Source organism: Mercenaria mercenaria, chromosome 5, assembly GCF_021730395.1.
Source record: "Mercenaria mercenaria strain notata chromosome 5, MADL_Memer_1, whole genome shotgun sequence".
Classification (NCBI taxonomy): Eukaryota; Metazoa; Mollusca; class Bivalvia; order Venerida; family Veneridae; genus Mercenaria; species Mercenaria mercenaria.
Genome location: NC_069365.1, coordinates 73,219,286 through 73,238,029, shown reverse-complemented (window position 1 = coordinate 73,238,029; position 18,744 = coordinate 73,219,286). Strand labels below are relative to the sequence as shown.

Sequence of the window (18,744 nt, the reverse complement as noted above, 5' to 3'; positions counted from 1 at the left end):
ATAGCTCAACTGCCTGGTCCACTACTGCCAAAACTAACCAACAGGCTTTAGACAAGGTTCAAAACCAAGCATTGCGGATCATGACAGGTGCTACAAAGTCTACACCAATCTCCTTCATGGAGAAGCTAACAGGCACACAGCCGTTATAAGACAGAAGACATGCAAAGGTTCTTCTTCAAGCAGAGAAGTTCAGGTCTTTTCAAGACCATCCCATGAAAGCCAAGCTAGATGGCTACATAAAGAATCGGCTCAAACGTAGCAGCTTCGTACATGAGGCAAAGAAACTCAACCGAAAGTTCAAAACTGAGCTGAGCATACAAACGACTCCCCTAGATAGTGAAGACATTATAAACCCACTAGCGAATGATCTGTCTTCAGTGACTGTGAGACTTGCTGTTCCTCGTCTTGACCGCGGGAAGCGAGAGGATGAAGAATTCGGAAGAGTCTCACACTTGCTATGATCAATGAAGACTATCCTCCGGAATCATGGACTCACGTCTATACAGACGGATCAGCCACATGCGCCGTCAAAGATGGAGGAGCAGGAGTTTTCTTTCAATACCCATCTGGCAAGAGAGAAACACTACATGCAGACACAGGAAAACACTGCAGCAATTATAAGGCAGAGACTGAAGCACTCATGAAGGCCGTCTCAATGGCTGAAGACTCGACAGAAGAAAGCTCCTCAGTCGTCTTTCTCACAGATGCACTGTCTGTCATGGAAGCTCTGATCAACAATAAAACTCCGCAGCTAGCCAGGAGAATTCAGAGCCTGAGTATAACCTGCAAAGTAGCACTTCAGTGGATTCCATCCAATTGTGGACTTGCAGGCAATGATGAGGCAGACAAACCTGCTAAGCTAGGAGCTCAGTCAGAACAACCAACAGAACCTGTGAGTTACAAGGAGAAAGTAACAATCATCAAGGCACTTACGGGACCAAGGATGGAGGAAGATGCTTTTCATCTCCTTGATCGGTCTGAACAAGTGATGATGGTCAGACTCCGCTCAGGGCACAACAAGCTCAATGCTCACATGTACAAGACTGACATCATCGCCAACTTGTCCATGTGGTGAAGAAGATCAGACTGCGGAGCATATACTTCAGAGATGTCAAAAGGTATTACCAGGAGCGAGCTGCGACGTGGCCGATAGATACCTCAATCCAGCAAAACTGTATGGAGGCATTGAGGATCTGCGGCAAACCACAAGTTTTATCGAGGCTACTGATCTGACAGTGTAGTCGCGAACGAAAAGAAGAAGAAGAAGTACGGAAATCAGCGAATCCGTCCGGTAGCGCTAATATTGGATTATTGGTTTTATTGATTTTTATGATAGGTAGACCTGTCCCGCTTTATCGGTTTAGAGATGTTACTAAAAATTGGTAATGATAGCCACGAGAGGAAGGTAAAACATGGTGTTCATGAGTTAAACATATTTTGATCTTATATGTTAAACAAACAAATGTTCTTTTATTTCGTGAACATTCACTCTAATATTTAGATAATTCACTGAAAAACATGTAATAAATGATGTTCTTGTGTAAAAGATATTTTGATCTTATATGTGAAACAAACAAATTTTCTTTTAATTTCATGGTTTACTTAATTTGCCAATTTCATAATTTGTTACCAGTGGAAAATGTATTTGACATTTTCACTGTGAAAATACCAGATATGTTTCACTCATATTTCCATAATTCACTGAAAAAAATGTGTATTAAACGCGCATATTAGTGAATTGTATTTTCTTTATCCTTTTACTTCAGATATACTTAAAATTGTACAAGTCAACGTCCTTCGCCATCCCTTGTTTGGATTCAGTTGTCATTGTGGATGTATTTTTGACATTTTGGTAGAAAAAAAATGGGAGAGGAGGTTGTATTCGGTGAAGTGAAATTCAATTTTAGTATGAGTAGTGTTTCCAGGTCACAGCAGTGTGATTTTTATGCGATTTTTCAGTAAGCAAAGGTGACAAGAGAAGTCTCTCCTAAAAGATAAATGCTCCTATTTTTCTCTTCATTTTATGTCAGTTTTATTATGATTTGTTAAAATGAGGTATGGATTTGTTCTCTGAAATGGATCTAGCTATGTTTGGCAGCTCTTTAAAGAATGTCAAGTTTCAAGTTTCAAGTTTATGGATAAAGACAATTCCCTCTAGGGCATCTGACAACAACAACATAAACAGTAACAAAATAATGAAAATGGCAGAAATGACAATGATGGTATGATGTTCAAGTGTGACAGTATGAAATATAGTTTTTGCATGTTTTTCAGTTAATTTTCGGAACAATAGAGTGAGATATAACTGGCAAATTTCGCAGTGAAAAATGTCAAATATATATTTTTCACTGGTACGAAACTATGAAATGGGTAAATTAGTCAAAACATGCAATAAACAGAAAAAGATGCCCTTTTCTTATACAGTTTTCTGCACACATTGGATATACAAAAATTAGTCCTTTAGAAAAAATATGATAAGTCAAACATGTCATAACAGGAACTCCTTTTGTTGTTTTTTTTTTAGCAAAGGCGGATCCCCCAACTTTGCGACTGGTGCCAACATATGCTTCCCACTCAACTGTTATTCCATTTCACAGGGTGGGGGGGGGGGGAGGGGTAGTAAAAAAAAGGTAGAAAATGAGACTAATTTAAGAACAGACATATATACTAGAAAACGATTTTACTGAGGAGTATATTTCAATTTAATTTTTTTATATCAATGAGTTTTAATTTTATCAAAACTTTCAGAAATAAATATAGTAGGGTTGCCAATTTGCCGCCCCGGCCCTACGTCACATACACCCCTTCATGCTTTTATACCAATGTATATCTGTATTTCCAGGGGTTTATTCATGGTAAATACCGTGCAAAATCACAATGTGCGTCGCGCTTCATTCCATTTTTGCGTGACACAGTAAACAAATATCGGTCCTAAAATTGAAACATCTTTTAAAAGACTGTCACCTGAATTTTATCTAAACAAAGTTTCTACATAGAATAGTATTTAACTTATTTTAAAACAACCTGTCTAAAACACTAGCTATCAGTATGACATGCATAAATTTTTGATGATTATAACTTACTTTTAGTGAAAACCGTCTGCACTGTATACGTTAATCACCACGGATTGCACGTGATTTCAGTGGAAATTAGACAGGCTTTTAAGTTCGCACGAAATGTCCGCAGCTGTAATTAATTGCCATGATTTGCACGGGTTTTCCATGATATGTAGCAGATAGATAGATAAATAGTTACTATGAATAGAACGGGTATCCCTGTAGCTGATAATGAATGACGAGAAAAACTTGCGCATAGTCTCTGACTCTAGAAATCCGTTGACACAGCTGGCGGCACTACAGATACCGCTGGTGAAATACTATGAATTGTGTCATGCATTGAATACCTGGCAGCAACAGCGAATACATTGCAATAACAAAAAACAGTGACATTTTAAAATGAATAAAATAACATCCTAAAGAAAGACTTTACTTTTTCAATGAAAAAAAAAAAGATAGAATTGCCGGATTATTGACCGCGGTAGTTATATCATCTAAATAATGTAACGTTTTCCCTAAATAAAAGACGAGTCTCGAAATTAAACAACTTTTAAGCGTCAAAATCAAAATATATCTGTCTTAAACCAAAAAAAAGGTAGTTACATTTGACCTTTTGCTGTGACCTTACCATACCAATTAGAAAGCGACAAGCCCCACTTTAGTTTTCCCTATTTTCATAAATGGCTTTTGAGTATTAACAAAAAATTCATCAAAGGTAATTTCTATGCCTCTTTTTCAAAAATATAGGTACTATTAAGGTGTCTGGTAGTTGTTTAAATTGTTATTGTTGCGGCGAGGTAATTTAATATCTTAAACCTCTATACGTTATGTAAATGTGCATATTTACCGGTATGTGGTTTTTCAATTAATTTTGCCGTATACTACCTCATTCGCTTAAATTATAGATGTCACACTCATGTATAGAAATTTAACCATTTTAAATATATCTTTTCACAGCGTACGGGAAAATTATAAATCAACGGTAAGACGTGTTCATTATTTGTCGTTTAAACACGTTTTTCATAATTTAAAATTATTTCTATTAGTCTTTATAATTGTTTTCATCAGTCTTATATCTCTGGCAAATTTCTGAGTCGCACCTTCATAAGAAATTTACAATTTATCATTTAATTTCGTAGACAAAAAAATCGTGCTTTTAGCCATGGAGATAAGGGAATCGTGGCTTTCAACTTTTTAACTTAAATGATTGGGAACTTTACTTGATTGTTGGTATTTAAATTGTGTGGATTGTCCAAAAACTAAACCAACGTAAAATTTTAAAGCCTTATAATGCCTTTGTTCAAAATTTGTATGCAATATTTTCCGTGATGAATATAAAATATATAGATTTCTCGTTAAATCCTATTTTCGATAATTGTTTCTTTAATATTTATCGAAGATTTGAATATAGATGAACACAGTAGAAAATTTCATTGAATTTATTGTTTCTGATTACCTCCCTTTATGAGTCTCACTTTACTATAAAAGCTCATGTTCAACATCTATTGTACATCTTTTTTTGGACAGCTTTTTCATATTTTTGATATAAATTCTAAAACCTTATGGGACTTTGATTTCACAGTAAGTATGTTTCTTGCAAGACTGGCTACGAACAGCCCGATAATTTCTGTTCTGTTTTATAAAAGTTTAAAAAGGTTGCAGCAAAGGGCTTATTTTACTTCCTGAATTTCTGACGGATAGAAAATAGCATATAATTTCAACTTTGATGAACTATTTGCATTTTGCACACGCTGTTTATATCTGCACACCCATTTTATGTATTGATAATAAAAGTTTAGCCTTGGGGAAATTTTCTCGAAAAAAAAGGGCAAATATCTAAGGTTTAAGAAACTACCAATGCGTAAAATTTTATCGGGTTGAACAGGTTAAATGGTTATATAATATGTGTACCAGCCTATCAAATACAAATTGTGAAATAATGGAAAACCCCGCTATTGCGCAGAAAGAAAGAAATAGACAATTATGAAAAGATAACCAGTATTATGATCCTTGTACATCAAATGTCTTTCAAAGGAGCATGTCACTGCAATATCAAAACATTTGTAAATAAAGAAAATGTGAAAAATCATTATCATTTAATGGTTATTGTATGATAAAGTTCAACTAAATTCCATTTATCTGACATAATTGTTTTAATTACTGTTTATCTAACTCAGTTGATCGCATTTTCCAAATTTTGACGTGATTTGTACTATTATCAAAATAAAGCAAGAGGTAAAATATCGACTCAAAGTGGCTCACCTGAGGACAGTTGTTGCCGGTCTTCCGTCAGCTCAACTTAAAACACTACCCACTGTGGTCAAATATTTCAATTATAGAATATCTCGAGTCTAAATCTGTCAGAAGGAAGAAAGTATTTAACGGTTTTCTTACCGTAACATTATGTAAAACACTGACCCATTTAGGGGCCCAAAATCTGGTCTCAGGGTCCAAGCCTAAACACACATGACAGAGTTCCTTAAGTAACTCTTGCAAAAGCTTACTTCTGTGGCGGCCAAAAATTTGAACACATGGACCAGACTACGGTAGACGCTATAATCCAATTCTATATGCAAACTGTTTCATGTTTTAGCCTTCCACTTTTAGAGAAGATTGTTCAAAGTTTTCTGTTTATAACTAGAACAACTATGCAGTGTAATGTATATATAGTACCGTGTCTTTCTCGTGAGCAATTCTCGTGACCGGGATTATTCTAACTCACACTGTCCTGTAACTTTGAAATATGATGGGGATTAAAAGTATCATAAACAAGATTTTACTTCCGAGTAGTAATTATGCCTATTCCCTTCCAAGGTAGTGCCCCGCTGTGCTCTTTATTTCTTGTATTGTCCTGGCTGTTTGTGTATATATATTAAAGATGTGCATATCTATACAGTTTCTGGGGGGTGTTCTTTAAAAGTTGCTATTCACTTCGCTTTAGATGTTTTAAGTTTTCTACAGACTATGTTTCAAAAATCATAGCCCCTGTAGTTTCACTAAATGCAGTTACAGGGACTCACCAGGAATACATTTGTTTTGTAGCGACAAGCTTATGTCACTGTGTTTAAGCCCTGCGTTGTTGAAGAAGATTTGTTTTGAAGTTCTGCCTGCATAAATTTTATGTAAAAACCCTTATCTAACCAATATTTCTATGTCAATATCTAACGGGTATCTGACTCGCGATGATGTGAGTGCCGAGTTCAATACAACTTGTACTCTCCAAACTTGAAAACTTTCAGATAATTGTTTTCAGAATAGGCATGATGAGATTCTTACTTACTCTGCAAGTCGTCTGCGTTCTGTTTGTGGCAGTGAAAGCAGACGGACACAGCGAGCTTAAATTGTCGGAGTACTTGTGGGAAGAAACGTACCAAGAACAGCAAGCCGCTCTCAACTCGAGTTTGATTAAAGGAATGGTATCAACAAAGCTAAATCCTGCAAGTTTTGGTAATAACTTTTCAACTTATATTGGATTGACAATAAGGTTAGAATTCCGCTTATACCGGTGCTAGGGGGCGTGAGAGGTATTGCACATGTCATTACTTACCATGAAAAATTTCAATCAAACCGAGTCTGCTATTATGTTGCTTGGTTGCTTTCTATGCTTCCAAAGGATCTCTTCACAGATTTTATTAACTATCACAACAGCGGTCTTTAAGTGCCGTGTGTCAGCTGCAAAAAGTCTTCTCGTACTTGGACTCAGTGTTGTTATTTTCTGGCCCTTTGGGATCATGGACAACATTTATTTTTACTATGACAGAATCCCGCTTAAGCCGGTGCTAGGAGCGTGAGAGGATTACCTTCTATGAACAGACTATGCTGTTTTTTTTTTATGTTGCTTTTTTTAAAAAACAAAGGATCTTTTCACAGATTGTATTAAGTTGAATGATGGCGTTATATGGATGTGTCCTTGAACAAATTTTACATATCGTGTATACAGATATTTGATAATCACCGAGCTACATATTTTTGTACAATTCAGTCTTACTTCTGAGCCAAAACTGCAGTTTTTTGTTTCAAAGGTGCATATATGAATCAAGATGTTGTGTATATCTACAATGCCCAAAGACTGATTCAGATTGCGTTACAAAGATCAAAAGATCCTCAGCACCGACAACTACTGCAGAAAATGTCTGAAAGCTACAGAGAGTAAGTAAAACGTTACATTAAATAACTTCCGGAATAAGTTTCATCCGAACTTTTCATGTAGCTACATTTTTTCCATACGCTGATTTTATACCGTCTCAAAAATATGACCTTTGACATATCTATTATATCTTTGTTCAACCCTTGTCATTAGATAAGCCGGATCTTTCTTGAAAATGTGTTCGTGCAAGTTCTAACTCATTCTTCATTAGGAGTCGTGAATGCTATCTCCTTCTTTCCTTTTTTTCGAAATGTCTCCATGTTTTACATAGCTTTTATACTAATTAAGATGTCGTAAAAGTTTTATAACAATTTATCGACCAGTAAAGGCAAAACGGAAATTAAAAAAAAAAAAAGAAAATGCTCAAAATGGCTGAAATTACTCCAATGAAAAATCTTTAACAAATCAAGATATTTTGAAAATATGAAAAATATATTTTTTCACCCTTGGGGGCGTTAAAATGATGCATAATATGAATAGTATTGTCTTATACTTAAATAGAAGTCAAACCTTAAAAATGTGGAATAGGTTGATCAAGAGGTATTACATAGACAATTGTTTAATATCTTAGTTGAAACTGTACTCTTTATCAAGGATGTTGGTATATAGAATTCTACTCTTATTAAGGTTATACGAATACCTGTTGGTCGCGTGGCGAATAAAGTATCCAAGTGGAATCAAGCTCGACGGACCTTGCTCTAGGTACCTGAATCATTTATATGACATGGCCATCAACTATCATACAATTTATTTCGTCACCGCGATGATACCATGTTACAAACTTTGGCCATGGCTCGGGAACCAGATTGGTTCCAAACAGGTATAATGTATAACAGTATAACAGTTTAATATAGGATTTACGATTTATCAAAACAACCTTATTATCCCCCGACGAAAGTCGGAGGGATATAGTTTTGGCGTTGTCCGTCCGTCCGTCTTTCCGTCCGTCCGACCTTCCGTCTTTCCGTCCGTCCGGAGCCATATCTAGGAAATGGTTGGGTATATTTATTTAAAACTTCATATACATGTTCACCACAATGAGTTCTTGCGGCCCGTCAAGTTTCAGTCAGATTGCCCAAGTAACACCAGAGTTATGGCCCTTAGAAGTTTCTAGTGTTAACTATATAGAGTACTATAAATATGGCAATTTCTGCATCATAACTTTTGATTTATTTGACCTAGAACTATGAAACTTAAACAGAATTTAGATCACCATAATGTGGTTGTGTACACACAATTTCATTTGGATTTATTTGTAAATTAAGAGTTATAGCCCTTTAATTGTATAAAAATCCACATATTTGTACATAACAAACTTACCATTTGGTAGAATTTCATTAAATTTCTTTCATTCTTGTCCATGAACATTTATTGTAAACATGTGAAGTTGTGTACCCACACCTGGTCAACCCCTTACCTTGATCACACACCTCCCCCACTATCCCCCGACACCCCCCACCCAAAAAAAAAAATCATTCCTTATTTTAGATTTTTTTCAAACAAACTTCATATACATGTCCACCACTATGAGGTTATGGGGCCCATCAAGTTTCAGACAGATTGCCCAAGTAACACCAGAGTTATGGCCCTTAGAAGTTTCTAGTGTTAACTATATAGGGTACTATAGATCTATAGATATGCCAATTTCTGCATCATAACTTTTGACATATTTGACCTAGAACTATGAAACTTTAACAGAATTTAGAGCACTATAATGTGGTTGTGCACAGACAATTTTGTACGGATTTCTTTTTGTAACTTCAGAGTTATTGCCCTTTAATTGTCTAAAAATCCACATATTTGTACATAACAAACTTACCATTTGGCAGAATTTCATTAAATTTCTTTCATTCTTTTCTGTGAACATTTATTATAAACATTTGAAGTTGCGCACCCACACCTGGTCACCCACTTGTCTTGGTCACACCCCCTCCCCCTCCCAACCCCCCTCCCCCCCCCCTCCCAAATTTATTTTTTTTTCATTTCTTATTTTAGATTTTTTTCAAACCTTCCAAGTTGTACCATTCCCCCACCTTAACTATCTTTCTTTTTTTATTCTTTTTGACATTAATTCCTTCTTTTCTTCTATTAAACAATGTTCCTTGAAAAAAATCTTTCTTTTTCTTCTGCTTCACCTTATCCCTTTAGAAAATTAATGTTCTTTCGCTTGTCTTCTCTTTTAGCCCACAGTACATTTTTAAAATCATTTTCTTTTCATTTTTCTTCTCTTATTCTTCGGTATTTCCTGTTCCAAAATTTACTTGTATTTGTCCTCTGTATGACATTGCTTCTGTGATTTTTTTCTCTATTTTTCTTTTCTGGCATCGCTTCTTTTCAATTTTCTTTCTTTCTTATTTGTTGACACCGTTCCTTTAAAATGTGTTTTGCTCATTTTGTTCATTTCTCTTTTTTGACAACTCTCTCTTGAAGTTTTCATTTAACACCTTTTTTGATACTGCTCCAATTGTGCAAAGGTGTTGTTTTTGTTTTTGGTGTTTTTTTTGTTGTTGTTGTTTTTTGATAAAGCTCCTTTTCGCACGTCATTTATTACTTCTTTTTAACTGCACCTTTGTATAAATGTTATTTCTTTCTTTTTGGTTTTCTTTTTATTGAAATAGCTCCTTCGCAGATGTTCTTTCATTTTCCTGCTTCATATTATACATTGCTTCCTTACAAATATTATATTTTTATGCTCCCCCCCACTTCGAAGAAGGAGGGGTATATTGTTTTGTTGATGTCGGTCTGTCTGTAGACCAATCGGTTTCCGGATGATAACTCAAGAACGCTTAAGCCTAGGATCATGAAAGTTGATAGGGAGGTTGATCATAAACAGCAGATGACCCCTATTGACTTTGAGATTAGTAAATCAAAGGTCAAGTGTACAGTGACCCGGAACAGTTAAAGGATTTTCGGACGATAACTTGAGAACGCTTGGACCTAGGATCACCAAATTTAATAGGGATGACCAGCAGATGATCCCTATTGATTTTAAGATCAGTAGGTAAAAGGTCAATGTCACAGTGACCCGGAACAGTTAAACCGTTTCCGGACGATAACTTGAGAACGCTTGGGCTTAGGAACACGAAACTTATTAGTAAGGTTGATCATGACTAGCAGATGACTCTTTTTGATTTTGAGGTCAGTAGTCAAAGGTCAAGGTCACATTGACCCAGAACAATAGAACTTTTTGTGCCAAATAACTATAGAATGCTTTGGTCTAAGATCACATTTGATACGGAGGTCACTTAAGACTGGTAAATGACCTATAATTATTGATTTGAGGTCAGTACGTCAAACGTCCAGTGCACAGTGACCAAATAATTTCTGTTCCTTGTGCAGTTACTGAATGCATCAAGGGGGCATTTCGTGTTCTACGAGCTCTTGTTTCCTTTGTGACATTTTTCCTTTGCCGGTTTTCTTCGTACTTTCTTTTATTTTAAGATGTCGCTTATTTAAACTGGTCTTCAGTTTTGCTTTGTTCTGGAATTACCGTCTTGCAAATGTTCTTTCCCTTTTCTGCTTCTGACATTATTTCTTTTTCAAAAATGGTATTACTCCATTGTGAATGTTTTTTTCCTGTGTCTTCTCTTTTGATCTTTTTTGCCAGTTTCCATCTTTTTTTTCATTTTTGACATTGCTTAACTGATAATGTTCTTTCTTTTTTCTATTTGAAGTACTTCCTTGGAAATGTTCTTTCCTTTTATGGAAACTGCTGCTTTGAAAATATTCTTTCGTATTGCTTCATTTTGATACTGCTCCTTTGAAAATAATATATTTTTTCCTTTTTGGAATTGCTGTCTTTTTCCGAATATCCGTCTATTGCTGGAATTGTAATTATTTACAAATTTGTCACAATGTTTTACTAAAAGATCGTCACTATTTCTCTGTTTTACGTCATTATTGTCGAAAACCAAACGTGTATTATATTTCAGAAAAGTTTCGGGGTGTACACACAGTGGGTTGAGGAAAATTTAGACCCTAATTATGCCGGTTTCACTGATTTGGAGGAGGTGATAAATAGAGCGGATGAGGTTGGCAAAATCGACCGACAGATGGCGCTTCGCACTTACAAACGTAGCATGGAGAATGAACGCGATTTCTTTTCATCTGTGCCTTAGTTCTAATCATATGCTGTATATATTGTGCATTGTCGTGAAGTAGATTAGATTTTGAGAGCTAAAGACACTACAGTGTGACGTCATACTGGTATTTATAAGCAGGGCTTGAACGCATCTTGTTTGTTAAGTATATGCTATTTTGTTTAATCAGTTTTTTTTTTTCTACTTTTTAGTTATAAGTATTCACATATTAGACAGAAGTCTTTTATAAATGCAGCTCTAAAATATCAGAATAGTTATGTCCTCTTAACACAAAAGAAATTAAATAACTAAAAGTGCAGATCTATAAATGATGGAACAAACACTGATCAAAGAGTTAACTGCTTCTTACTTAGATTATGTATTTTACATGTAATTGACACTTTTTTTTTTTATTTGCACGTATAGTTATAGACTTACTACTTTATTGAGTACGCTTAGGAAACTATTCACAATGCTTTTTTTAACAAAAATAAAAAATCTAGGACTTAAACTACCGCGTTTATATTAAGGCAGGTCATGAGTACAGTTTTTCCGTAAGGAATATACGTATGTAAATTCTCCGCTTATCATATTCGTGTGATTGACTGGTTTTAATGTATCCGATCCACAAATAGATAACATTTCGATGCCTGATGACCCCATGTTTTTTTCGGTATCATTTGGAAGAGTTGTGTCTGTTGAACAAGAATTAGTAAATAAGATTACCATAGTAATGTGCACGACTCACTACAGTCATTTTTGACTGCGAAATGATAAATCTTACACTGTAATAACTGGATTTCTGTTGAAATATCATTGAATACGAGGGGTGTTTCATAAGTAATGCAACTCGGGTTGTAACTTTTTATTTGCCGCATTTTACACATTTTAAATCAATGCAATCCTTCGAAGTACTCTCCTTCAGCACTGACACAAAGTTTCAGTCTTTTAATCCAATTCTAAAAGCACTTTTTATAGTCATCAATAGGTATGGCTTTAAGGCACTGACTTATTGCTGAGCCCAGTGCACTATGTGAGCCATAACGTTTTCCAGAGAGCACCGATTCAAGACGCGGAAACAGAAAATAATCACAGGGAGCCAGATCTGGAGAATAGGCTGGGTGATACAAGACTCGTACTTTATGTTGTCCAAATATTCAGTCGTAATGTGAACCTTATGAGAAGAAGAAGAAGCATTATCATGGAGAAGAGATAGATCTATGTGCTTTATGCCGCTTTTAGGTCGACGTTTCTTAAAATATTTATTCACTTTCCTCAAAAGTACATTAGTGTAATACTTAGCAGTCACACTTTTTCCTTTAGGAACAGCAACTTGGATGGCGGGTCCCTGAACGGAAAAGAAAATACAGTACAAAACTTTCCTCACAGTTGCTGTTCTCTTGAAAATTACAGGTCTCCTGGAATGCTTTGAAGCCCATACATGATTGGAATATTTCCGTTTAAGTTCAAAGAAGTGCATCCACGTTTCATCACCAGTTATTAAATTAGAAAAGGTTTTACTTTCAAATTTTGGGTACAGCTTAATTAAACGTTTAGCCTTTTTAACACGGTCTCGTTTTTGTTCAGGTGTCCGTAAATGGGGTATCTAACGCACATATTTTATTCACTTTCAATATTTTGCGCAGAATAAAGTGAACTCGTGCAGCTGATATCCCTGATCTATGGGCTAATTCGCGCAAAGTCAATCTAGCATCTTCCTCAATAAATTCCTTGATTTTCATAACACCTTGCCTAGTCGTGACTGATTTCGGTCCTTCACACTTTGGAAGGTCTTGTAACTGTTCGTTTCCCGACTTGAAACGAGAAATCCACCTGGTAACTGTGCTATACCATATCACAAATCTCATTGTAAATGTTTCGGCCACTTATTCCTAAAATATTCCTAGCTTTGATATACCCTCTAATTTCATGCCACTTTTCGGAACATGTTCCTACCATTTTACATGCAGTGTTATGACTACACCTAATTCAAAATAATCTTGTTAAAAATTGTTTCAATATTATTTTGTAAAATTCCATGCATGGCTAACCGAATGATATACCTTTCAATAAAACCTGATTTAACGACAGTAGCGCACGTGGATTTCGAGATTGAGGCACAGTTGCATTACACATAAATCACCCCTCGTACTATAAACTAAAAAAATTTAATTTTTGTCATGTGATTTATATTTTCTTTTTCAGTAGACAATACACTTTCAAATGATACCAAAATTATATGAGCTTACCAGACATCAATATTTGATATACTTTAATACTCCGCGGCACTGTTTGCTTATTTGTGGACCCGATACCTTAATACTTGTGTACATTATTTTATCTCATAGCATAGCATCCTCTTATTAGACATTTTCGAATTAAGTCTACGTGGACTGTTAACACCTAAGACGATCGATTTTTCAAGGGGACCGTCTCAACATAATAATTTTAATTTATGTTTGGTAGGAAAACATTCCTATAATGATGGTAAGGTCTGGCTTATTATGTCGCCGAACAGGATAAGATTTTTGTTTGTTTGTTTTGGGTTTAACGCCGTTTTTCAACAGTATTTCAGTCATGTAACGGCGGGGAGGATAAGATTTGGATTTGTCTTTCCGGCTGTCTGTTTACCAGAGAAATGTTTTGTTATATATATCGCAAAAAGTATTTGATCTAGCGTCATAACACTTTCCTGAAATGTTATTCAATATTATAAGTTGAGCATCTGCGTCTAAGTTGAATAGATGAGCTAGTCTGATTGCAATGTATCCATATTCCATCGTCGTCGTCGTCGTCCGACATGAAAAAATCTAAACTGGGTCAGCTGGGATCAAAATGTAGGTCAGTAGGTAAGTCATTGTGAAAACTGTGGAAAACGTAATACTAGTAGCTTGCGCCTCCATTCCTTTGTTATTATTATGAGGGGACGTATTTTGGGATACCTCAGGTGTTCACCTGGCCGTCTGTCTGTCTGTGTCCGTCTGTTCGTAAGCAATTTCGTTTCGTCTCCGTTCTGTAACTCGTGAACCCCTTAAAGGATTTTAAACAAACTTGACAAATGTTCTCCACATCAAGACGACGTGCAGAGCGCCTGTATCAGCTTTAAGGTCAAGGTCACACTTAGGTGTCAAGGTCATATGACTTTGTTTCGTGTCCGCTCTGTAACTCTTGATCTGTTTGAGGGATTTTAAAGAAACATTGCACAAATGTCCACCACATCGAAACAAGGTCAATGTAACACTTAGAGTGGGGTCAAAGGTCATGTAACTTTGTTTCGAGTGCGATGTGTAACACTTGAACTGCTTGAAGGATTTTATAGAAACTTGGCACAAATTTTCACAACATTATGACGACGTGCAGAGCGCGTGGCTCGTTGTAATACTTTTTTTGCGATATGTGTAGCATATTTTTCTTTCTGATGGACAGAAACACGGAACAAGAGCTGTCCGTAAGACAGCGCGCTCGACTTTTCTCAGTGATTGACTCTGAATTAGAGCTTTGCCAGTAAAAAGATTCTTAGTTAAAACGGGACATAACTCTGTCAAAATTCAAATCAGAGTAATGAGGATTAATTTTCTGCGTGAAGACTTTGACAGTAAAAACGTATTCTAAGTTTCAAGTCAAAAGCTTTAATAATAACAGAGATATTTGACAAAAATTTATCCAAAATGATCTATGTCAAAAGGGACATAATTCTGTCACAATTCAAATCAGAGTTATGGGAACTGATTTTCCTGGTGTAGACTTCGATAGTAGTTAAGAGGGGCATAATTCTATCAAAATTCAAACCAGAGTTATTGGGATTATTTCTCCTGGTGAAGCCTTTGATGGTAAATAAGTATTTTAAATTTTAAGTCCATTTCTTTGATAATAACAGATATATTTGAGTTTATTAAAAATTTTAACCGAATATTCTAAGTTAAAAAGGGGCATATTTCTGTCAAAATTCAATCAGAGTAATGAAGATTGTTTTTCCTGGTGTAGACTTCGATATCAAATAACTATTTTAAGTTTCAAGTCAATAGCTTTGATAGTAACAGAGATATTTGACTTTATCAAAAACTTAAACCAGAAATTCTAAGTTAAAGAGGGGCATAATTCTATCAAAATTCAAATCAGAGTTATGGGGATTATTTCTCCTGGTGTAGACTTTGACAGTAAATATTTTAAGTTTCAAGTCAATAGCTTTGATAGAAACAGAGATATTTGACTTTATCAAAAACTTTAACCAACGGCGACGCCGACTCCGACGCCGGAGCGAGTACAAAAGCTCTATTTTTTCTTCAAAAAGTCGAGCTAAAACAGGCACATCCGAATTTATATCACCTACCGCATAGTGATGATATAGTAACCCAAACCCTATTGCCGTTATAAACTCCTTTTCCTACCGCCCATAATATAATCAAATTATGTTGAGATGGTCCCCTTGAAAAATCTATCGTCTTAGGTGTTCACAGTCCACGTAGACTTAATTCGCAAATGTCTATTCCTAACTTAAACGATTTTAAGTTTATAACATCATGTACCACATAATCAAATGCCTAAGTAAAATCAAAATGCTACAAAAAGTTGTTTTTTATTTGTATTCACATATGATTGAATAAGGAGAATGTTATCTCTCGTTTTAATTACTGTGTGCAATATATTAAAATGATTTAAATATATATTCTAGAAGAAAGTCTGATATCTACGAAATATATCTAGATGATATTTTGATTGAAAACATAAACCTTTAACCCTTATCATGCTGGACACGATTAAGTTCTGCCTTTGCGACCAGTGTAGATCATGATATGCACTGTTCGCCATTCAGTCAGTATCTTTTTGGTAAGCACCCCTTTTAACAGTTGATGGTACTGTTCAAACTGAAAGATGGACGAGTTCATTATAGAAATTTAGCAGGGTAAGGGTTAAACGTTACATAAATGCCGAAAGCACAGTTACTGTTTCTAAAACTTAAAATTGTATATATGGACAATATTGTGGTATGTCGAAACATGTCACACTAAATATATAGAAACTATAATTTTAGCCTTTTCAAGAGGTCTATGCAGTCAATATGATTTTTCATTTTAAAACTGATTGCTTTTTTTGAAGTTGTTGATGAGTACACGTAATTAGGGATCCTTTTTAATGAAAATTGTGTTGTCCTTAAAGTAAAAAGCATATAGCTTAACAATAAACAAAAGCTATGTATTGTCTGATAAAAAAAGCAAAGGCATTGTGTTTACCTATTGATATGCAAAAAAAAAAAAATGTTTTTCTAAAACTGTCAAACATATCTTACTGTATGGCTTTGAAATTTAGGGGTATTGGAATATAGATGTTACAGAAAGAGTTCAATCACTTCAGACTGTATAAATGATCGAGACATACTGTTGTCGAACTACTGTCTGTTGATATTGAAACACGAATTGTCTATTTTAGGCAAAATTTATCCAGTCCACATGAATGAAACAACGCAACTGTGAACTGCAAACGATGTCACTAGTACATAATAGTACTTATTTCCAGTTTCAGCTTCTGAACTTTTCATTTTATGGCAGTTTTTAATAAACAGGTTAGCAAAGATATTTCCAACCTTTTAGATAATTAATGTTTCAGTTTCACGTTTCAATACTGTAGTCTCTTATAACTCCAGGAGTAGCAGTGTACTTTTGCTCGAGTTGTTATTATATAAATATTGCATTCCTGAGAGGGTGATATGAAAAACTTGAGTTCACCGCGAGATATATGAATATTGACCGAGGCGCCAGCCGAGGTCTATATTCATATTTCGAGGGGTGAACATTTTTCATATCACCCTCTCAGGAATGCAATATTTATTTTATTATACCGAAAGCTTATAAGGGTCAAAGCATTAGCTGGAAAATCAACATAATAATTTATTTAACATTAAAAAGTAATTACTAACCAAATAATGAAGACAGAATTAACGAGTGTTTACTTGTTAGGACTCATAATTTGTGGCGGCTTTACTGTAATAAGACTTTTTTGATAGATTTAGTCGAGACGTTTACATATCGCTGACCCCTAGCTATATTTATTCTAATATTTCAACATTGCGTCAAACAGTAGCATTCGAAAAACGGCGATAACTTTCTTTTTTCTAAATGAAACATATAAGTGTGAGTACTCATTTTCTTAGTTAGATCATTTCCAAACTTATTGTTATAGTTTCGATTCAATATTTGATGAAAAATTATTTTCGAAATAGTTTGCACGTAGCATAAAAAAGAAAATAATCAATGCGAGTATCAGTCTCTCAACTGGTGATATGAAACAATAATATCACATGCGCAGAAAAACAAAATAACGCTGTTGCGCATGTGATATGAAATTATAGATCATATCACCTGCGCAGAAATTGAAAATAACGATTTTGCGCATGTGATATAAAATCACTGGGGAATATGATATATTATTCAAGTTAAACTAATAGGAAATTTGCATTGGACATTTATGTGAGGTAGAATAAATATGTATATATTTTGTATGACTATATACATTGATGAGACTTTGATAAAGATTACTTTTTTTATTATTAGTAGCCTTAATAATATCAAACCACGGTAACTTTTAAAAAGTGTCGCTCTTCTGAAAGGAAAATCTGTCTGTGTATTAATCACTGATGTGAACTACAGTAAGACAGATTCGCGTCATCGATTCAATTGTTAGGGCAGGATAAAAGTCTCAATGTGGATAAAAATTGAAATTTTACATATAAATGACCTATGAAATACATATTTGGCGCTTTTTTTTTTCTATCATTTCAGTCGGTCACAAAACTCATCCTCATAATAGTGCGACTCGAAGCAAATGCAAACTGTACACGATATTACAAGTCTTAGTTATACCGGGTCACTGTGACTTTTAAAGTGTTTGTCGATGTATTCCAATAAAATGTATCTGTGTATTATTCATGTGAACTACAATTGGAGGTGTTTCGCTGCCGAATCGATCCAGTGGTTAGGGCAGGATTACGGTTTCAATTTTAAAAAAATGAAATTTTACGTAGCAAAAGATAATACACATGGCCTATGAAATAAATTTTGTCGTTGGTTGAATTGTTTCAGTCTGTCACAGAACTCATCCTTATGCTGCTCAACGCAAGTAAGAACTGCATACGATATTACCAGTCTTAGTAATAGCGGGTTACTGTGACTTATGTGTTTGTTATTCTGTTGCAATGAAATAAGCTTGTGAAATATAATTAGAGGTGCTTAGCTGCCGAGTTGGTTCAGTAATTAGGGCAGGATGACGATTTAAATTTTGACAAAAATTCAATTTTTACAAAACATGACCTTTGCAATTTATTTGGCGCATGATGAATTGTTTCAGTCTGTCATAGAACTCATCTTTATATAGCTAAATGCAAGTGAGTGAGAACCGCACGCGATATTACAAGCCATAGAAATATCGGGCCACTATGACTTAAAAAATTACTTTTCGACTTATAACT

The 18,744-nt window shown here is 35.0% G+C and overlaps 1 protein-coding gene across 1 annotated transcript; it reads left to right on the top strand.

Moving 5' to 3' along the window:
* The first annotated feature begins 3,900 nt into the window (after window positions 1–3,900).
* LOC123557615 (uncharacterized) lies at window positions 3,901–15,977 on the top strand. The gene is made up of 5 exons (XM_053543967.1): window positions 3,901–4,038; window positions 6,310–6,503; window positions 7,079–7,205; window positions 7,831–8,023; window positions 11,136–15,977. Exons 2-5 carry the CDS (start codon window positions 6,317–6,319, stop codon window positions 11,319–11,321), a joined length of 693 nt encoding a protein of 230 aa, XP_053399942.1. The 5' UTR covers window positions 3,901–4,038; window positions 6,310–6,316; the 3' UTR covers window positions 11,322–15,977.
* Window positions 15,978–18,744: the final 2,767 nt, after the last annotated feature.

Bases quoted from the DNA above. Each gene is read 5' to 3' on its own strand.
- LOC123557615 (XM_053543967.1), top strand. From the start codon at position 6,317: ATGATGAGATTCTTACTTACTCTGCAAGTCGTCTGCGTTCTGTTTGTG. The intron at 7,206-7,830 runs GTAAGTAAAACG...ACTCTTATTAAG, and splicing joins ATGTCTGAAAGCTACAGAGA to GTTATACGAATACCTGTTGG. The intron at 8,024-11,135 runs GTATAATGTATA...ATTATATTTCAG, and splicing joins ACCAGATTGGTTCCAAACAG to AAAAGTTTCGGGGTGTACAC.